General features: G+C 39.6%; 1 protein-coding gene across 1 annotated transcript in view; it reads right to left on the bottom strand.

Annotated features, from left to right (window-relative positions):
* Window positions 1-23,257, bottom strand: part of MYO16 (myosin XVI) — a 2,679,924-nt gene that overhangs the window by 1,679,408 nt on the left and 977,259 nt on the right. The window contains exon 10 of the mRNA XM_044071347.1: window positions 8,577-8,727. Within this exon, the coding sequence (XP_043927282.1) occupies window positions 8,577-8,727 (151 nt within the window). The remainder of the gene's footprint in view (window positions 1-8,576; window positions 8,728-23,257) is intronic.

Below are 23,257 nucleotides of genomic sequence, written 5' to 3'. Positions count from 1 at the left end.
AAATTCATCAAAACCTGTACAGGTATGTCATCAGAACCTATATAGGTATGCCAGCATAGGTGAAAACAATTTGAAGTTGCAAAATGAATGGATCATAGGATCACAGGCATTACTAAGCTATTGACCAGGAGGTAATTTCAAGCTTAGCTGTTTTGTCCCAATGTAATACCATAGAAATGTTAGTTAATACCCACAATTGCATTTATTAATGGATGCCTATGTCCAGGATAGTTGTGGGCTCCATCCCTGGTAAGAATTTATGGTGCCCCATCGACTCGTCCAGGTTCGTCTTGAATAGTGTCATATTGCTGCTCTGTTTCACATGAATAGGTAGCCTATTCCAAAGATGTGACAGTCACTAGGAGATAAATCTGTAACTCTAGCATGTTCAATTTAACTTGGAGGCCATATTTAGGTCTCTAGAATGGACAGCCCTAGTCCTGTTTGATTTATGGATATGCAGCAAGCTTATTGTCTCCCCTAAGAAGTCTATAGGATATAGACTATAGTGACAGAGACTTTAGTCGGTGTGTGTAAGGCACGTACTGTAGGGTCTTGATCTTCTTTGTGAGAAACCTCTGAGGTCTCTCCAGTTGCTGTAGGTGCTCTGTACAGGACATGCTGAACAGGGTGTTATTCTCAATTATGGGCTGGATTAGTGCCGAGTATGGCTAGGTTATAATGGTGAGGCAATGCCTTTACTAATCAAGTGTGCTTCATAGAAATCCTTCCTTACTACAGTAGACAGGTGGTGGTGGAAGTTACGGTCACAGTCAATTTGCCCACTTCATGGGCACTTAGGGTACTGTTGTTAGTTTGATAGTGTGAAGGGACATTGATTGCACCAAAGGGAATGATGAAGCACTTCTTTGCATTCAGTTTGAGACCATGAATAAGACACCAGTCGTTGGCCTGTGTAAGACCCTCCTGGAGTATACTGACATTATTTGGGGATTCAATAATTGCACCCAGTTTGCAGTCATCAGCAAACTTGGTCAGCCACAACCCCTTAGTTTTGACCTGAACTGGTTGATTTGGAGTCATCCACTTTGACAGTGTGTCCAATTTGTGAACCAGTTGGCAACCCATCTTACAATGAAGGGGGTTATATTCAGTGTGTTACATTTATCAGTAATGCCAGAGTGTGGGATTATGTTGAAAGCTTTTGCCAGGTCAAGGTATGCTGTGTGCACAGATTTGCCTTTGTCAATGGCCCTGGACACATTTTTGAAAAAATCTGTCAGATTTAACAGGGAGGATCTGCTCTTGACAAAGCTGAATTGGGTAGGATCCATGGGTTGGAGGTTGCCTATGTCTTTATTTCTGAGGTCCATAATGATACATTCCATGGCCTTACAGATGAGGCTGGTCAGGCTTATGGGTCTATAAGTCTCCGTTTCTGTTGTTAGGCCACCTTTGTGGAGGGGAATGACTGTTGCTGTTCTCTATTCCACAGAAACAAAGCCTGTGGTTATGCTATGATTGAAAAGAGCACTTAATGGTAGTGCTATTTCATGTTTTAGCCTATTTAAGGACAGCCTGAGATGCATTCTGGTCCCATAGAGGCTGTGTTTTTTTGGCCTGGACAGAGCTTTAATGACCTGTTCTTCAGATATGTAAGGTGGGAGAGGAGTATGGGGAAAGGTTTGTGATAGGTTTGGAGGGGATAAGGGAGTGAAAATTTCACCAAACCTATATGCTGGCAGGTTTGCTATCTCTGTGGGGTCAGTGTATGTGATACTGTTGGTCATTAGTTCTGCACATGCTTGGGTCCTACCTTTTAGGTTATGTATGTAGCTGTAAAAGCCATAGGGTTACCCTTGGCTGTGCTTGCCACATTTTTTTACAAAGAACCTCTCAGAGGATTTGACAAATTGTCTTATTTGCTTGTTGAGGCTGTGGAGGATGCTTTTCCATTATTGGTGTCTTGCTTTGTTTTCCTTCAACTGCAGATTTTTGCATTTACTGTCAAGTTTGTTGTTGCTGGCTTTCCACCATGGCAGCTTGTTTTTACTTGGGGCACTGACTTTGATTCTTTCTGGTACAGCTCAGTCTATTACATTTCTGCAAGTGATTCTACAGGGCTTTAGTGTAAGTTTCAGTGTAGTTACCTCTACCAACTGGGGGGTGGGGCTTGGAATGCATTTATACCTTCCCATGGGATGATATAGTTTGCCTTGGTGAAGTTTTTATTCTGATTTCACCATTTGAGAGTTTTGGTGTTAGTGCCAACTCAAAGCTGACTGATGTGCGGTGACATTTAACTAATGACGGTCCAACAGTTGCTGCAGTGCATCTGCTTAACATGTTGGGGAGAACCAGATCTAGAATGTTTGTTCCTCTTGTTGAGGTTTGAACAATTTGTTCCAGGGCATGTAAGTTAACAAAGTAAAGAAACGTTTGCACTAGCGAGTTAGGGCTAGGGTAGGTTTCCCAGGTGATGGTGGGACAATTAAAATCCCCTATAACCAGAGTGTTTGATAATATTTGGATTGTCTCCAGTTTGGTCAAATATGGTTCATGTGTGTCATGACCCATGGAGGGGGATCTATAACTGGCTATGACTTGAATGGGGGTCTTACCCGCTGTAACCTGAACTTGGAGTAACTCCAAGGAGTTGTCCAGTCTAACTAGACAGGAGGTGAATTTATCTCTAATATAGACAGAAGCACCACCTCCTTTGGTTCTCACATGTTTATTTTGCAGTCTTAAGTTGTGGAAGGCACTGTAGCCTTCCAATGTCAGGGTACTCTCTGAGGCCTAGGTTTCTGTGACTGCACAGAAACTTACATGTTCCAGTGATAGAAGTGCTTCCAGGTTGTGCAGTTTTTAGTTTAGGCTCCTAGCATTTAGCAGCATAACCCTTATTTTACTATGATTGGCAAGTTTGTTTTCAGGACTTTGCCTAAAAAAGCCACTATGGGGGAAACAAGAGCATTTGCAGCAGCTGAAAGCCTAGAAGTGCCAGGTGCAAACCGTCTCTGGCAAAGCAGTGAGGTTTGTTGACCATGGCTTCCCAGGCTGAAAGGAACTGGGCCCCCTTTGAATGACATCCAAAACAAATCCAATTATTGAAATCAATAACTTTTATTTATACTGTGGCATTATTCTAGGTGAGGGTAGTGTGCTGCTCAAGGCTAGGGACATACCTGCCTGGGACACGTACTCAGAGAGCTCAGTCATGTCTCTCTTAATATAGTCCAGTACTGTAAATCTCAGTTTGTTCACTGCAACATAAACTATGACAGTGTCATAATGGTACTTGTTGCTGAGAGACCTAAGTGCATGTGTGATCTGATGAATCCTGACTCTGGACATCCAGCGACTGTGACTTTCTCCTTGTCCACCCTGGTGAGTGGGACATCCCATGTCTCAATAATGAGTCTCCAATGACTAGAAAATTTGTTTTTTGAGTGTTACACCTTATGGGCTTGGTAGGTGAGATACTGGCTTTACTATGTGTCATGAGTGCTGTGGGAACTGTATTAGTTGTAGCAGTGTTATGTTTTGGATGTCTCTGGTGGATCGGTAAGATTTTTGAGAGAACCTACATATATGATGATTTTTGTGTTAGATGCATACTATATGTATGAGTAGTGGTACTAAGTGCATGTGTAGTGGTGGGGTGGGTTGACAACTTCTTCTGTGTTACTGTTTTGAGTGCGAGAGAGCAGGGATTCAAGATTCTTGGTGTAGATACATTTCTCACACTCTGTACTTGAGTGAGTTATTAGTAGGGGGTTGTCAGTGTACATAAGGCAGTTGTTACACTGCCTAAAGGGACCCAAGTCAACAAGGTTGGAAGGAGAAAAAAGGGTGGTCTCACTGTACATAATGCTAGGCTGAAGACTGTTATCACTATGGGGGGCTTTTCAGGATCGATCAAGGAGGAGCTCAGTGGGTACACATTTCTTCCTCAGGTTTTTTGTTGGTAGTTTAATAGGTTTCAACTCACTAGCAGTACTTCTTTGACTGGGAAAGTACTAAGGATGCGGGCTACATGCTACAGCTGTATCTAAGGGAAAAACTGTTGAATTTATCTGTCCAGCTATGGCACACAACTGAACAGCAGTGCATGGTGCTGTGCGATGCACAAACAAGCAGAAACCCACTCATATGCTGGGCTTAAATACTAGAAGCTAAAATCTTAAAAAAAAATTGAAAAGGTTCAAAAGGAGCAATAAGGATGCTTACTCCAAACCCTAGAGCAACCACCCTTCATCAGACAGGTTCAAATCAGCACAATCCTCTCCCTAGCATGTAGAAAGCCCCCTTTTAATCCATGATGGCCTGGAAAACATGCTCAGAACAAACAGACACAGATGCAGCAAACCTGTATCTGAACTATGTTATAGCTACTAGCTACCCTAGTTTCAGCAGGAACCAATAGAGAATGTTTAACACAGCAGAAAAATAGCAGTGAGACACTAAAAAAACTTTTAAAACAGTAGAAAATCAGCAAGGAGACTCTAAAGAATGTTTTAAACAGCTAACAAAACAGTTATTTTAACACTGCTTGACAAGAAATCCAGAACAAGCAGAACAGATTGCTTTGCAATAGTGAAAAGTACCAGCAAATACAGTGAAAACTGCAAAAAGATATCTATAAGCAGTGAAAACAGCAACAAAATGTGATTTAACAGGCACAGTAAGGCAGACAATTGTAGTACAACAGTGTAGTTTAGTACACAGTCTATAACTACAGTATGTTCAGCTCAGTACAGACAAGTACAATGAGGATGCTTACTCCAAGTTTTAGATCAACCACCCTTCAGCAGACAGATTCCAATCAGAACAATTCTTTCACTAGAGTGCAGAAAGGCCCTTTCCAATCTAAGATGGCCTGGAAAACGTGCTCAGAACAAACAACCACTACAAACAGATTCAGATGCAGCAAACTTGCATCTAGACTAAGCTACAGCTATGAGCTACCCTAGTTTCAACTCAGTTAAAACACAAGTCTGATTTCATGAAAAGAGTGGTGACCGATTAATTAATTATATATTTTATGAAGTAGTTCATCTTTCTCTCCCTTATAAAAGACATCCTTCCCTTCCCACACAAGAGACACCATATAAACATTGATTGGATTTATAGCCCTGAGCAAAGGTGCATGGGAGTGAGGGATCTGATTGAACCCCCAACCTTTGTAAGGCATACATTGCAGCCGACTGAGAGTAATATTTCCAAAAATATGAATGTTAGAAGAAGTGAAAACAATATTTAGTTGCAACATGAATGGCTCAGTTAAAGTACAAGTTTAGTTAAGTGTAGTGTATTTTTTGATACTTAGAAAATACTTTCTACAGAAGTAGCAGTATCAAACACAAAAATATAATTCAAGGATGCAAATGACAAATGTAAGGTGTCTCCTAAACCTGGTAGACTTCTTTGAAACAGTTACCAAGGCCATAGACAAAGGCAAGGTGGTCCATACAGCCTACCTGGGCCTCACTAAAGCCTTCGATACTATCCCCCATTCAGGAATCATAGATAAACTCACCAACCTTAACATAAACCCTTACATCATGAGATGGGTGGCCAACTGGCTCATGGTTAGAACCCATACAGTGAGAATTGCAGACTCCAGATCCGACTCCAAACCAGTGACAAGTGGAGTGCTCCTGGGTTCAGTCTTGGGATCTGTCCTGTTCAGTATATACTTCCCCGAAGTGCAAGCAAACACTGAGGGTCTATGGCTAACCAAGTTCACAAATAACTACAAACTGGATGCCATAATCGATTCCCCTGCCAACGTAGACATCCTGCAAAAGGGCCTCACCGAGACAGATACCTGGTGCCAAAACCATGGCCTCAAGCTAAATGCCAAAAAGTGCATTGTCATCCCCTTTGGTAAAAACACAGTACCCATGAATTACCAAATTGGGGGAAGTTCACTTAACACAGAAAGTGTGATAAGAGACCTTGGGACCCAAATGGATAGTAACCTCTCCTTTGATAATCACATTGCCACAGTGGTCAGAAAATCTTTCTCCATGGTCCACCTAATCACAAAAGGGTTCACATCTAGAAAAAAGGAAGTCACTGTTCCTCTCTACTCATCACTTATCAGACCCCTCATTGAGTACAATGCCCAATTTGGGATGTACCTCACAAGACACCTACAACAACTGGAGAGGCCCCAAAAGAACCTCACCAAGAGGATTGCTGGCCTCAAACAGTTGCCCTATGCCCACCGGCTCAAGAAACTCCATTTCTACTCAGTCGCATACTGCTTACTCTGAGGAGATCTCTGTCTGACATACAAAGTTATGTCAAACCCAGGATTGATGGACATGCTCCACTTAAAGAAATCCCAATTTCCCTGAGCTACACACTCTAGGGACCTAAACCTCACCACACCAATAAACAGGGCATGCTGGAGGGATAGATTCTTGACCCAGGGACTTCCAATGCTCTGGAACAAAATTCCCATCCCCATCAAGCAGAGCTCATCATTAGCACTCTTCAAGAAAAACCTTGATGAGTGGATGGGTAATAGGAAATTCACCCCTGGGATCACATCTGTGGCTCTGCTCAATAGAGGGGCAGGAATTTAATCTACATGGGTGGCAAAAGCCAAGACACTTTTGGCTAGGCTTACTTATGCCTTCAGGCCGATAGCCTAGTACCTACCTATGAACCTATGAGCTCTTGTAAGAGTTAGCAAAAAGGAAAAATGTGTATTAGCTGCTGTTTTTGAAGATGTAGCAAAAAGGAAAAAAATGTGTATAAGTTGCTGGTTTGAAAAGATCTCTGTCTTATCAATTATGCAAGGTAATAAGTTAAATACCAGAAGTAAGGCTTATATGCATTAAAATGTTATGCTTCAAAATAGAGACATCCAAATACACTGCAAAATATTTTACGTGGAAAGAAAAACAAAGGCAGGCATGCATACTATACAATTTACAAAGCTAAATGTTTAGATTAAGGGTGAAGTTATCATTACTTTGACTGCTTTGAAATCCTTTGAATGATTCATGATTCACTGGCACCCAGTGGACTGACAATAAGAAAGTGGCAAGGTCCAGAAATTATGCTAGTAATTTTTTTTTTTGGGGGGGGCAGCTCCTTTCATATAAGAAACTTACCTGATTTTATAAATTCTGGCAATCCCGGCAAAGGGGCCTGTAATAAATAGAAATAGTACCCACTGTTTTACTGACAGTGTCTGGTATTACTTAACTTTTTTTTTTGGCAGCAATATAAAAAAGTACCCATGGAAAAACGCAAATTGCTCAGTGTCATCACCTGTGAACTTCAAGTAGGGTTAAGAATTCACAGAGACGCACAACAAATACAACAGAATACATCTGCTTTGGTTATTGCTCCAGAAATAAATTATAATTTCTCCTTTTCATATCAACATTATTTAAAGACTGACTGCAGAAAGTCCAGCAGAGAAAACAAAATAAATCTTAAAATCTACGAAAATGTGTAAAAGTATATTTACTGATAAAGGCAAGAATGCAAGAGAGTTATTATAACATCTATGCCAATCAATAAGAATCTGGATTAAATGAATTGCATAGAAATAATAAATCTCTCAAGCCAGAAAAATAAAAAAATTTTTATGTTCCTAAATTTTAATCTTGAAAAAAAACATATTTCATTTTTACATGAACATTGTAGGTGAGTTTTGTGGCAGACTGTTGTAAATAAAGTAACACTGCTCAGTCTGATTTAATTACTAAATATATGACAGCAGTGATGGCACAAGACTCACATACACTATATGTATAATTTATTGTATATCTGATTTCTTCTTCAGAAGATGGTAGAACTGTAAATGTTAAACAGCTGAACATGTAAAATGTTCCTAATGTGTACTTTGGCAAACAACTCAAATAGTATCTGGAATCATCAAAGCAGGGGATATCACAATAAACCTCCATTTATGAAATGTTGTAGCGAATCTCCCTTGAGAAGCCTGAATATGTTATAATACTATCTTCTAGCTATATTTGTATGTAACAGGTTAACCTCAATAAATAAATAATAGGTGATAAATAACTAAATATACACAGAGGCAAATTATATCTACTTATGTGTTCGCATATATGTCACAGTGCATCTTGGGTATATATAAGACTTTGTAAACTAATTAACCAACAGCTAATTGCATAATAAATTTACATTACAACTAGCATGTATTACAATGCATTATTTTCTTTTCTGAAGTCTATTATTAATTCATAACTTTGGGAGGCACAAGTTATTGTTTGAGGGAGGCACACTGTAATAAAGACTCAGAGTCTACCCATTAGACTTTTTTTGTTTTGTTTTTTTAATTACATTCCACCATTCCAAGTTAAAAAAAAAATTCAAATGTTCTGTTCAGAATAAACACAGGTTTTGTTTGAGTAACCATAAAAACGTCTGCAATAAAGCTAAGTGATGAACTATAAAAACAGTAAGCTCTTGAACACACAACTATGCCTATAGTAACAGCAAACATACAGAAGCTATTCAAATGAACTATTTGTCCTACACTCTGTAAAAACAATAATGTAGGGATTCTTTTCTTTGTTACACAAGCAAAGCTGTACATTACTCAGAAATGTTTACAGTACCTGCTCAAGTGTTGTCGTTGCATTTACAGTAGCAGTTTCGTAGCCATGGTCCTGTGACTGCTGCTTGCATACAGTCCCAGCTGTATCTCTGAACATTGTATCTTTCTCCAGCATGCTGTCCTGTTTTGCAATTGACAAAGCCAGTGGGTTGCTGCAATGAGAAATAATCCGGTCTAGTTAGAGTTCTCTACAACTCTGGTTAGCAGAACTATTTCAAGGGTTAGATAGTTCTCGTGTGGTGCTAACACTGTCTGTTATGTTCTGCTCATATTCAGATTGAGGGTGATATAACTGGCATCAGTTCGACAGGCTCTTCTTTTATTTTTAACAAAAGAGAAGGACAGGTTTTGCAGGTCTCTGATTCTAAATTCTCTTTCATGTCAGTCAGCTCCACAAGAAAACCGGGCAGCACAAACAGAATATTTATAATGCCATATCTGAGTCTGATGTGAGAAAAGTCAATAACCAGTGCAAGAGCTGTATTTGAAATGTGAATTATAATTAGAGGGGGGAAAACTTAAAAATAACTGTCAGTAAAAGAAAATGGAATATATGTGCAAAAAGTAATCCATATTTTATTATAGATTATCAAATTAATAGTCATAAGGATGAAATACATGAAGAAATAATATGTTACATTCAATATTCAGCAAGCAACAAGCATTAACTTAATATAATCATTTTCTATAATAGCTGTATTTATAACAGACAGAATATCTGAATAATGCATTTCAACACTAAATGCCACAAAATGAAACAAAAGAGAAAGTCATTCTGCAAGTTAAATCAAACAGTTAGTCTTTGTAAGTTCATTGCAAGTACCCTCAGTGTAGTCACACAATTAACAAAATACTGTAAACAGAGCATCCTTTTGCTTTAGTTTTTATTGCTTATTCTATATATACTATATTTATCTATTGATATAAATACATATGTCTATCAATCTTTAAATATAGACAGATAGACAAATACAGATATAGACAGATAGCTGTAGGCAGAAATAGGTATATATATATATATATATATATATATATATATATATATATATATATATGTGTGTGTGTGTGTGTGTGCATATACACACACACACACACACACACACGCATGCACGCACACACACACACACACACACACACACACACACACATATATTAATAGACAGAGGGATTCTCAGACATGTTGTACACATGACATGTATTTTAGATAGCACTGCAAACCTAATACTGATATCACATTATTCAGGAGCAGAACTACATTTTTTACAGCATATGACTGTGTAGAGCTCAACAAAATGTGCTGCATAAAGAACATACTCAGTATGATGTAAATACATATACAGACTGAAAGATTTGAGATGCCAGCTATCATTCAAGATTTGATAGATGCCCTGCATGGCAGGTTTTGTGTCCAGCACATTGATGTAGCATTATAAATAAAGCTCATGCCAGTATCATTGTAGGCATGCCTGCACACACATGCATACCCACGCAGTGTGTGTGCATGTTTGTGGGCATAGGTGTATTGTATATCTGTGTGTTTATATGTACAATATACAACATACATCTCTATTTATATACATATACATATGCAAATCCGCCTAAAGAAAGTAAAACAGTAAAAAAAAAAGTGAAAAAAGTTGACCAAAAAATCAGCCTCACACAGGACATGCTCTGAGACATCCCCAACTAATAGTATGCACCAAGTCCAAGAGAGCACAATACTGGAGGAAAGGCAAATTCTCCAACCCCAAAATTCTAGCAATCTTGCATCACTATCACCAGCTTTCCTGTCAAACATTTTGTGCCGACAGAAGCTAAAAGACAAATATCTAATACAGAGGCTAAACCTTACACAATTTCTATAGGTTGGTTATATAATCAAAATACACACATGCACGTGGGTGTATGTGTGTGAATGTGTGAGTACATATACATAGGCTGACTACTTCGTGTTTAACAAAAGTAAACAAAATTAAACATATTTACTTCCCTAGAGAGTCTATTTGGAAAATACAATAAAATATCACTTATTATCACAGTTACCTTGCCAACTCTACATACTGTTCCCACACTAGTCCTGACCTGCACTCCCTCCCTTCCTCTGATCTTACTCCTGTTCTTTCTTAGATCCAATAACCCCACTATCCTTTCCTCTCCACCCCCTCTCAATTCATTCATAGAATCTTATCCTTTCTTCACTCTACAGCATAATTTCTAGATCATTCTGTAGATTCTACACCCTTATTCTTCTCTTATCTCACCTGTCTCACTTCTTCTAAATGAAACCATTTTTTCTCTATACAATGCAGCAACCCTCTATCTCTATTTTTTTATCCCTATACTCTTCACACCACTGCCCTCTTCCTTCACTCCCCACACAACATCCTGTCCACCCACTTATATCCTTCACTTTTTTCTTGTCATTCATCCTTCTCCACTTAACTCCCATTTTATCATTCATCCTCTTTTATAGAAACATTATCTGAGACTTCCCAAATAGCTTGCTAAATCCACTCCAACCATGCTCCTCCTCCTTCTCAGGGGTAACACTGAATTGAACACTTCCCCCCTTCTTTCTAATCAATATCCAAACCAACAGGTGAAAAGGTTACACAGACAGACCATTCAGTAAAAACTACAAGAAAAACCCAGCCAAGTTAGAGTTTTCACTGTTTAATACCTTAAACCTCCTGTGTGGAGGCCCATTGATACATGAAAATGATTCCTTAAGGATATACAGTGTTTCAGCTGCATGGCTCTGAATTCTCAAGGCTTTCTATTTTTTAAGTCTTTAAGGGTACATTCAGGCCAATAAACTCAAACCCCAGTAGTTGTGGATGTGCATGCTTCTGCCTTTTTAGTGACCTCATCAGCATGTATAAGTGGATTGTTTTGACTTAAAAAATAAAAAAATCACCAAAAGTCTCATGCTTCTTGGGGACATGAAATCTCAGTCTCCTCAGCACCATCCCTAATGACATCTTAGAACTCCTGAATGACTTCAACTTATTTCTGAACTACCTCACCCAAACTTATCACTAATAATATACCTTATCTCTCAACGGCAGTTCACCCGCCCACCTGCAGTGACCACTGCCTCATGTTTTTTTTTTTTTCATTCACCATCACATTAGTAAAATCCCCCTGAAGTCAATCATGTCCTTAATAAATAACATCCGTAAAATAACTCTTGCTTCCTTTAACTGGTCAACAGTCCTATCCTCCACAGACATCAACCATGTCACAGAGATTCTCTCAGAGCTCCTAACCAAAACAACAAGACACCGGTCTCCTATCAGTCACTAAACATCACAAGCCTAGAAAAAGCCATTGCCTAACTTATGAAGTTAAAGCCCTACTTGAGCTTAGGGACAATACATGGTACAACTGGACAGATAATCTCACACCTTGTAATAGACAACATTTTGCACAGCTTCATAATTTGGTCAGTCAAGCAGTATATAAACATAAATATTAAGTAATGCAATTAACTCAAACCTTACTGATAAGCTCTCTAGAAAAATGTTGGAATTAAGTAAACTGTTTAACTGGCTAGAAGATTTTATTCACCCATTTCTTCAGCTGTCAGTTACCTTCCACTGATTTTCTCCTACTACACCAATAACACACAGCGTCCCTCTTCCACTACACATTCCCATATATTTCCCATTCTACAACAAATCTATCAAGTCCAGTCACATACTTTCACTTCCTGAACACTAAAAACTTGATACCATCAGCTGACACAGACAATCTTTACCCATGGTTCTTATATCATTATAGGGACTATATCTTATCTCCTCTGCAACACACTTATAACTTGTCTTTAATATAAAGGTGTAATGCCTAATATTTGCACCTCTGACTTCTAAACTATTTCCATTCTTCCAGCCTCAGGAAAAATTAATGTAAATTAGGTCTATTCAAAATATACGTGTTGCATCACCCAATTGTATCTTCCCTCATCTAAGGAGCATGGATTTTGGTCTAACTGCAGCACCTCCACTGCCCTCTGGACACTCACTGAAAGCGTTCTGGCTGCAATGAACAAAAATTTACTTACTGGTGCCATATTTATTGACCTCAATATAGCCTTAGATCTTATTGATTATAGCACCCCACTGATCATGTTCTGGAGTCTGGTGTTAGCTTAAATACTATCACCTCATTCCAATGTAACTTGTCTGAACTTCACTGCTGAGTACACTTCACTAATTCAACCTTTCCTTCTTCTCCTTAAAGAATTCCCTCAAGGCTTCACTCTAGCTCCCCTTTATCCTTCATATATATCAACAAACACCCACTGGATATTCCTTACTTCCCTACCTTTATGATGATGGTATGGTCTTATACAATTCCAGACACTCACTCTTCAATATAATAAGAATCGCAAGCAGACCTTCATTCCACCATTCAATGGATTAGCAAAAAAAAGTTTATACTCAGCTCTTACAAAAACAAAGCAATGATCCTTTGGCACCAGTCTTAAATGTTGTAAAATCTTCAATTATCTCTACATCCATAATTACCTAAATATTCACACTAAAAATGACAGGTCCTTCAAATACCTTGGAATTTGGTTGTACCCCTCAAAGGTTCCAAGGCATTTACTAGACATGTAGTCCAGTAGCCCAGTTTCCCAGCTGACTCAAAGCACTGTCAGCTTAATTAATTTGCTTATGGTCACAGTGTAGGTAATTGAAGGCTAAGGGAATCATACTCTCTACCCCAGGAATCAGCTCTGCTACTAAGAGCACATTAAAGAAGCTATCTAGCACTAAATGTATGGAAGGCATAAAATAAATCTTGCATTGAGTGCTAAGCCATCATAGCATTGTAAGACTCTGTAACGTAAGTTAATGCTAATTGGGTTCTAATAAAGCAAGACATTACACAACTTCTACATCTGTACAAGTCAAACAGGAAACTTGGCTATCTCCCATTGTGAGAAACAAAATCAGACAGTACTAATCATGTGATGCTTTTCACTGTCAGGCAGAACTAATCACATGATGCTTAGTTAAGTCATAGCTCTGCAGGGAAAGAAGGCATACAATCATAAGATAGGAAAATTTGCTGCCTGATGTAGTTAGTGTAAGACTTTGAGGATAAGAGAGAATCCTCACACTATTATTCATTTACATGGCAGAAGAGGATTTGGTAATACTTATTCAGAGATAAGAGAAAATATAAAAAAAAAATAGAAAAATATTATAGACAGGGTTCTAAGGCACACATGCAAACTGTCAAGCAAGGAGGAAAACGTGATGACTCTTACTTCACCATGCAGGCAGACATGTCTTTTTATTTTTGATTTCAGTAACTTTCCTAGTTATTTTTATTTGCAGTCTCTGCCTTTTTTGCCAAAAGCAGCAGGCAATCTGCATGTTTTTGCAAAGCAATATGTTTTAAAACAGTATGCAGAAAATAAAAGACACAACGACAAGTTACTTGCTTTAGTGTTTTGGATAATGGTGTACATGATGTATATGACTGTGTGCCATACTTTAGATGTCTGTGTTTTAAGTCATGAACACTAAAATATTCCTTTGCAACAAAAAAAACTATTAATGTTAATAAATCATGCACTGTGGATTAATGTTTGTGACAACTTTATAGTTAAAGGAACACATGCATTATTTAAAACTGTTTTTCATCTATTAAATATTGTCTGCAGATGCATCATACTATTTAGCGTAGCACTTTATTGTATAAGCAACTGGGTTTGATTTCTGTCAACTTAACAGTTGCTTTCAATCAACTCCTCTCAGACTCAGAAATAAAAGGGGCAAAGGAAGCCACCTTAGTTATATGTCATGGGGTTTTAGGATACATTTTACCCATATTACTTCACCATCAAATTACAACATATATATATATATATATATATATATATATATATATATATATGTACATATATATATATATATATATATATATATATATGGTTCTACCTCACATAAACGAAACACCAAAACACCGACAACGCAATCACCGAAACCACATAACCGACAGTACAAAAACACGAAATCCCACATGCCCGACAACGAAATAACCGACGGTACACAAACACGAAAACTCATACACTTCACACACCACAATCAACAAACAAAACATATTCCCGTCCAAAAACACATACACAACACAAGCACACCAAAATCCCTACAAACCCACACTAAACCTCACATACACAACTACCTACAACCCTAACCCAAACCCTAACCCTAAGGTCCGTCACTACCGCACACTTACCTGACCCGCTCCCTAACCCTAACTCACTTATCCGCCCTAACCCAAACACAATCACTACCGCACACTTACCTGACCCGCTCCCTAACCCTAACTCACTTATCCCGCCCCTAACCCAAACACAATCACTACCACACACTTACCTGACCCGCTCCCTAACCCTAACTCACTTAACCCACCCCTATCCACACTTACCTTACTCGCACCCTAACATCCGTCACTACCGCATACTTACACAGCCTTTTCCCATTTCGGCATCCTCTGCGTCGGTGCTTTCATCCGTCGGGTCGGTCTTCTGCTTGTCGATCTTCTAGGTCCCGTCGCGTCGGTCTTCTGCGCTGTCGATCTTCTGGGGCTCGCGATTTCCCTGTCGATGTTCCGGCGTGTCGTTGAAGTAAGGTAGAACCATATATATATATATATTATATTTACATAATGAGTGCAGAGTTTGTTTAAAGATTTAGAATCCCATCTGAAAATTCTTGGTAGGAAATCTTCAAGTCATTTCAGATTCTTCCAGATATTTTTTTCTGAGGGCCTAACAATTCCCTTGCCTACTAAATACTCTAAATAATTTACCTCTGTTATGTCTTACTCTTGGAGATATTAGACATAATCCTGGCTTATCTGAGAGAGATTAGTATAGTCTGTACCTTGTCTGGATGGGAGTCCCTTCACTCAGAATGCATTACAACATTGCGTAAGCAACAGCATATTTAATATGGGTCTTTAGAACTCTATCCATTAATCGCTGAAAGGCCACAGGGGCATCAAGTAGCCCAAAAGGAAGGAAAGTATACTGGACTAAGCCATCTGATGTTGAAAAATGTCCATAGGTTCATAGATGTATACTAGGCTAATGACTACTAGGGTCCTTATAAGCTTAGTCATGCAACCCAAATGTGACCCACAAATTTAATTTAAATAGCGGTGATTTACTAACTGCCTCTGTCCATCACAGACATAGGTACCAGACCAGGGAAGAATTTCTGGTTACCCATGCATTGCTCCAAATTGCACTTGAATAGGGTTAGGGAGAAACTCTGTTTCACATGGATGGGGGGTTTATTCCAGAGAATGGAAATTATTTGAGAAAATTTTCTGTCTCTCCAAAATGTCCTATTTATGTTAGAAGCAAAATGTAGGTCTTTTGATCTAGTAGTTGTGATACTCCTTGTTTTGTGGATGTGCAAAAGGTTCATCAATACAAGATCCAGGGATGCCTTGTATGCCAGCCAAAGATCACCTTTCACACATCTGTATGATATTGTTTAAAGAGACAAGGCTTTGAGGAGATTAGTATAGGCCATTGTGTTTACTCCCTGTGTTCTTTTTGTAATGAACCTTTGTGGACATTCCAGCTGCTGTACATGTCTGATCAAATACATATCAAAGTGGGCGTTATACTGTATGATGGATCTGATGAAGGCAGAGTACAGTGATATGATGACCTACCTGGACCTAGATGTCATGCCCCAACTTATAAGTTCAGCAGCACAGAAGACTTTTCTTACTACCTTGGACACATGTTGGTTGAAGGCTAGGTTACTAGCTACATGAGACTGGAGATCCCTGACTAGTGAATCAACTTTTAGGGGTGTATTACTAATGACATTGTTATCCTGGATGGCCAAATTCACAGAAGGTACTATAATGCATTTCTTTGCATTGTAATTTAAGCCATGACTTTGGTACCAAGCATTTGTCTTTGTTATATCTTCATGAAAGGTTTTCTCTTCATGGTGGGATTCAATGACTGCTCCCAGTTGGCAGTCATCTGCGAACTTGGTCAGCCAGAGGCCTCTGGCATTGGCTGTAACCTCTGAGAAGTAGATGCTAAAGAAAAACAGGCCCTGATGGACCTCATTGGTGATGGTGACTGGCCTCTTTATGGAGGTGGCCTCACTGATCCTAACCTCTTGGATCCTATCTGTGAGCCAGCTTGCTATCTAGTTTGTTTTTTTGTCTGGCTTCAACTGTTAGAGGAATTTGTCAGTATGCACTGGTCAGATCTAATGTGGTCAAGAATATTGAATGTCCCAACCTATCTATTAGATCATCAGCCTTAGACATTCCATAGCTGATAAATTTTGAAATGCTCATCAGCTTTACAGAACCTAATTACGCCATCACATTTAGAGACTAAGACTACGTTGCTGTTACATTCATGTTTTGATAGCCTCTAACATCATCACTGTAAGCATTTCTGTCATTTCCACTTATCCAGTTTTGATCTGTGATTCTGGCATTCTGTAAGATTTTAAGTTCATTTTGTTTCCTGGAGTGGACTCAATATGCTGCTTAATCAGGTTTGTTTTGCCAAGTAGTTTTAGAAACACCCTCTTGCTTCTTAGTAGGAACTCCCTTACTTTTTTTCTGTGACATAGATGATGTTTTATCTACTTCCTTTGCAGGAGCAGAAGAACTGTCAGTTTCTGCCATCAAGCTAACAACAGAGGTCCACATATTCTTCCATTGCTTTAAAACACTGATATTGTGTAGAACTTTTCTGGCATTTTCATATCTGTCTGTTTAATTCTGTGGTTTAATCCAAAATTTCAAATGGATGAGACTCTCTATGGTGCAGGGGGATAAAGTCCTGATTACATCACAGGTGACCAAAGTTTGAATATTGGCTCAGGTGCCTCTATGAGTTGACAGAGAAGGATGGCAGTGAGTGGCCACTGTCAGCTTGCATGACTTGCAAAGATTGAGACATATTTAGTTCACTTCATGGGTGACACCTAGCAGGAGTTCTAGGTGACTACCAAGTGTAGCTATCATCTATCAGGTCTACACTGCCATATGTGAGATGCACTACAAACTAAGGGAGATTCAGCATATGAAGGCACAATTCCCCTTAGAGTGCAACTATAGCAGAGCTCAGAAGAGCCACCACAAGGGAACAAGGAGCTTTTTCACTGGAGAGGGTACGCTGTCCAGCAGAACTAGCAAAAACTGGCCTGCATCCTACCACCCAGCTCTTGTCATGAGGTGATGAGCTCATGGGATCCTTTGGCAGGAAACACTTGCCAGAGGTCTCTCACCAGCTGCAAATTCCCAGCTTTCATGACTACAGAATGAATGGGTTTACTAAGTACAGGTAAATGAGATACTGGGGTCAGTCATGGGGGGAATGCAAAAAAATTCAAATAGTCTCTGCTATTTAGCCAAACGATTGTTTTCTACAGAGAATACCAAAAGTAATACCTGGTCTTCAGTTTTGAAGTCTCTGATCCTTGCACATCTGTTATACATGCTTTGTCATGTAGCCCAGACACTTTTGGCATGTTCTGGTATTATGGCTATCACAACTTTCAGCTGATCTTGTGAGTCAATATACTGTCCTAATACACTTTTAAATGGGATTTTCCCTTCTTTCCAAGTATCCGTGACAGTATCAAAAAGTTCAGAAGGCTGCCTGCCTTATAATTACTCAAAAGATTTGAAACCTGTTGAGGCTTGTGGTGCTTCATTAATGACAACCAGGAGGTACATATTAACTGTTCCAACTTTTGCCATCATCTTCTATAACTTTCTCAATATTGATTTTAATGTTTGGTTAAAGTGGTTCATTGACCCATATGTCTGAGGAAGCAGAGTGAGGTTTCTAAGTGCTCAACCTTAAAACACTTAAAATAAATCACTGCTGGCATATTATTATGGACACAAATGGAGTCCCCTGGCCAGTGAATATTTCCTACTCTAAGAAATAATCAGACTAACTAACTACATAGAGATTTATCATAGGCTTATCCAGGGATATTGCCTCAGGGCACTTTCATGCAAAGTCCAAAATAAACAAAATATATTGAAACCCACTGCTTGTTTTTTCCATTGACCCAACAATGGCCACAGCAATGCATTTAAGTGGCACCCTGTGATAGAAACTGAAATCAAAGGATTTTTTAAAGCCTGACTGAAGTGCTGTCTTCTGACATCTGAGGCACACATCACAGACGTGTGAAACTTCTTTCATTATTCCTGTTAATCAAAACTTTTCTGGAAGGCATGATTTAGTCTTGTTGATTCCTGGGTACCCTACTAGAACATGACTATTTGCTAATCTCCTCACTATGTTTCTGAGTGGTCTGGAGAGTAAAGTCTGATGTACAGCTTCTTCTTCATCCTTACCTACTCTGTAAAGTATATATTTTTTGTAATGCAAAGTATGGATACCAGAGAGGTACATTTTGCTTGGCCCCTTCTCCAGCACCTCTAGCTATAGATTCTCTTGCTTAGCTAATAGTGTCATCTGGCCAATGGACCTTTTCAAAGTTTATCCTGCTTATCTGGAGGTCAGCTAAATCTGGAGATTATTCAGTTTCAATCTGTCATGATGAAGAAGGTACTGCCTCCAGTCCTACAAATACAGAAAATCAGGCAATGGAGTCTTAGTGTTGTATTCATCCAGCCATCCTCAACCTCTTTTCCCATTTTGCACATGGGGTAGAGGTATCACTTCAGCAGTAACAATCATCTTGAACCAAGGTTTACACCACCGGGTGGCTAACCTTGCTGTGATAGTTCATTCACACCACTTACTCGCACACAAACACTCTCACCTATGGTCAGTTAAGAGTGTCCAATCCACCTACTGCATGTCTTTGGAATGTGGGAGAAAACTGGCACACCCAGAGAAAAACAAAGTGACCACAGAGAGGACATGCAGACTCCACACAGAAGACACCTGAGCTGAGAATCAAACTGGAGAACCTCTTGCTGTGAAGCGATGATGCTAACCAGTGCACCACTGCAGCCACCCCCAGTGTCTTACTCGCCATCTTAAAAGATAGCTCATATCCATATCCTTCAGTATGAGTTGCATTTTCTACATTTTACTTTTTTTCTAGTTCCATATCTTTATGAATCTGATGCACAGAACCTCATTTTTTTCTGTTTAAGATTCCTATATTTTTGGTCAGTGAGAATATTATGAGCACTGTGCCAAACGTTATGTCATTTCTCTGTATATACTGCTCTCACATTTTCTATTCTTTAGGTCATTGTTCTTTCTCAGTGCAAGCAAAGAGTACTCTCTCGATTTCCTTTTGTTCTTTAGGCTACTCTCTCCATCTCTGTGTGACTGATCATTACCCATCAAATTAATTTCCTTCTCAACTTTGTTTCCCCCATCTACAAACATTTACCTTCAGTTTTACCTTTTCCCTTTCTTACAGATACCTGTTGCCTAAAGTATTCCCCAATTTGAGTTTAGTGTTTGACATTGACAGAAATGGGTTTAGAAATCTGACCAAGTACTGTTCCTTCTTTTTTTTTTGTACATTAATAAAGTAGTTTTGTTAACTTTCTCATCTTAAACACTCATCTGCTACATAGAATTCTCATTTTGGGGGAGCGTTCTGTTTTAGCTTGAGGGAATATTTAGAATTCTACTCAGGTTGTGCATTTTGTATACTTTATAAGTTCCTCCACCTGGATTTTACCCTTTTAGCGATTGATTCCTTGTCTTCATTTCCATCATTTCTATCCCTGCTCTATATCACTTTCAGGCTGCAGTATTTTTTCTGCACAACTCCTTCCATCTACTGGCTCTGTTCTTGCAGTTGGTTTTCCGTAGTTGTACGTTGTTGTATCTCATTAAATTATGTAGGTCATTCTTATCTCTCTATCTATAATCACATTTTCTTGCCGTTTTGTTTTTTTAACACATTTTTTATCATTGTTTTATTCTTACACTCATATGAATCTGTCTTGTGGTTGCTCCCACACTTTTGTACAAGTTAGGGAGAGGTGTATCTCTACATTTATTTACTTGTTGGTTCCTCTTTCCACACTGTAGCTTTTCAAAAGGAATGCTTTCCTTCCATTGCCTCCATAAACCCTTAAGCTAGGGAAATCTATTCCCTGTTATATCACATCCCTGGACTACATGAAAATAGAAGTGAAACAGCTCTCGGATCATGTGGCTCAGGCAGGTATGACCCTAGCCCTGAGTAGCATCCTGCCTTCGCCCAGAATGATACCACAGTATAAGGACAAAAAGATTGACTTCAACAATTGGCTAAGCTTCTGGTGTCATTCAAAGGGGATCCAGTATCTGTCTGCCTGGGATGACATGATCGACAAACCACAATGCTTTGCCAGTGATGGTCTGCACCTGTCGCCCCTGGGATTCAGGTTACTGGCTAAGGCTCTTGCCACCCCTATAGTGCCTTTTTTAGGCAAGGCTCAAAGGACAAAACCACTACCATAACAGGTACAAGTATGCAAAATCTGAAGGTAATACTACTCAATGCTAGAAGTCTAAACCTCAAAATGCACTCTCTCGGGCACTCCTAAAAATGGAGAACATCGATATATGTGCAGTAACTGACACCTGGTTCAAGGCTCCAGAGAGCACCCCTGCAATACCAGGTTATAACTCTTACCACACTTTTTGGCTATCAAACCAGGACCAAAACACTAAAGGTGGAGGAGTGTCCATATTCACCAAGGATATTCACACCTCCAGGCTAGTTGCCCAACACAATGCATCCAAAATTCTCCAGGTGCAACTAACATTAGGTAAGACTGGAATCCAAATTGTAGCCTGCTACAGATCCCCCATCATGCCCCAAGATTCTCACTACACCTTTCTAAACATACTGGAAAATATTAAGATACAACCAAACACCCTAATACTGGGTGATTTCAACTACCCTGCCATTAACTGGGAAAACTACTCATGTGCCAACACCTTTGCCCAACGGTTCTTGGAATTTGTAAATTCCAATGCCCTGGATCAACTAATCCATAGTCCCACCAGGGGCTCCAATATCCTGGACCTGGTCATTACCAACATGGGAAATCGATGCTCCACACCAGTGGTCACCCCCTCGTTGGTTAGGTCTGACCATAAGCTAATCACCTTTGACATCCACTTCCCACTCCCACCCCCCCAGTAAGGAAACATCCATAAAAAACTTCTCCAAGATCAACTTCATGCTACTCAAGTCAGAAGTGACAAACTTCATGACATCCATGCAGATGGGAACTGAAAGTTCGACTGCCAAATCCTACACTAAAGCACTGTACCAGCACATCCACCCGTGCATGAATCATGCTATCCCAAATAGAACCAAGACACTCTCCTCCAAAAAAAGAAGCCAATCTGGTGGTGTCCTGTCATAAACAAACTATACAACAGAAGGAAGAAACTGTTGCAGAAAAGAGGAAAATCTCAGGATGCAAAAAACTCCCTTACCAGCCTCAATAAGAAGCTGAGATCTCTCATTAATCCTCCAAAGCTAGTTATGAAAATACAATTGCCAAAGATTCCAAAGAGAACCACAAGGCATTCTATAGCTATGTCAAGAATCTAAATGGCAATGCTCAGATCTGCTCTGACCTACAACAGAATGGCATTAAATATACTGATCCCAAGGACATTGCCAATATCCTGGCAGATCGAGTCAGTGCCAACTTTACCCCCCCCCTCACCCCCTAAAGGGCCCATCTCAATACAGAAAGATTGCCAAATTCTGGCAATCGCAGCCACACAGGTAAAAAACAAACTCTCCAAAGCTAAGAATACAACATCCATGGGACCAGACGACATCTCGGGCTGTGTACTATATAAACTACAAAATTAACTGGCACCTCACCTAAGTGTCATGTTTAATCATAGCCTCACCTCAGGCTTTATGCTCACTGAGTGGCGCACAGCTACAGTTATACCACTCCACAAGGGGGGATAGACTTTGGATCCCGGGAACTACCATCTCATAAGTCTGATGAGCCTGATCTGCAAGGCCATGGAACGTATTATCATGGAACTTATAAACAAAGACATTGGCAACCTTCAAACACTGGACCCCACCCAGTTTGGGTTTGTGAAGGGCCGATCGTGTCTCCTGAACCTGATTGACTTACTCAAATCAGTCTCCAGAGTCATGGATGAGGGTAAGACGGTCCACACAGCCTATCTGGACCTTGCCAAGGCTTTTGACGCCATTCCCCACTCTGGAATCATAGATAAACTTACTAAGCTTGGCATAAATCCCTATGTCACATGATGGGTTGCCAACTGGCTTACTGACAGAACCCACACTGTAAACGTAGCCGACTCCAAATCCAGCTCCAGACAAGTGACAAGTGGAATACCTCAGAGTTCAGTCCTGGGACCACTCTTGTTTGACATCTACTTCTCTGAAGACTGACTGCAAGCTGGGAGCCATTGCTGAATCCCCAAATTTTGTGGATATTCTATAAAAGGGCCTTACAAAAACAGATGCTTGGTGCCAGAGCCATGGGCTCAAGCTCAGTGCCAAGAAGTGTATAGTTATCCCCTTTGGGAAAAACATGTACCCATGAATTACCACATAGGTGGCAGTACACTAAACACCGAAAGTGCGATAAGAGACTTAGGAACACAGGTGGACAGTGGTCTCACCTTCGATAACCACATCGCCACAACAGTCAGGAAATCCT

The sequence above is a fragment of the Protopterus annectens genome, chromosome 5.part0 (genome assembly GCF_019279795.1).
Source record: "Protopterus annectens isolate FY-2018-M chromosome 5.part0, PAN1.0, whole genome shotgun sequence".
In the NCBI taxonomy this organism is placed as follows: domain Eukaryota; kingdom Metazoa; phylum Chordata; order Ceratodontiformes; family Protopteridae; genus Protopterus; species Protopterus annectens.
Note: the sequence above shows the minus strand (reverse complement) of the source record. Positions and strands in the feature narration are given on the sequence as shown.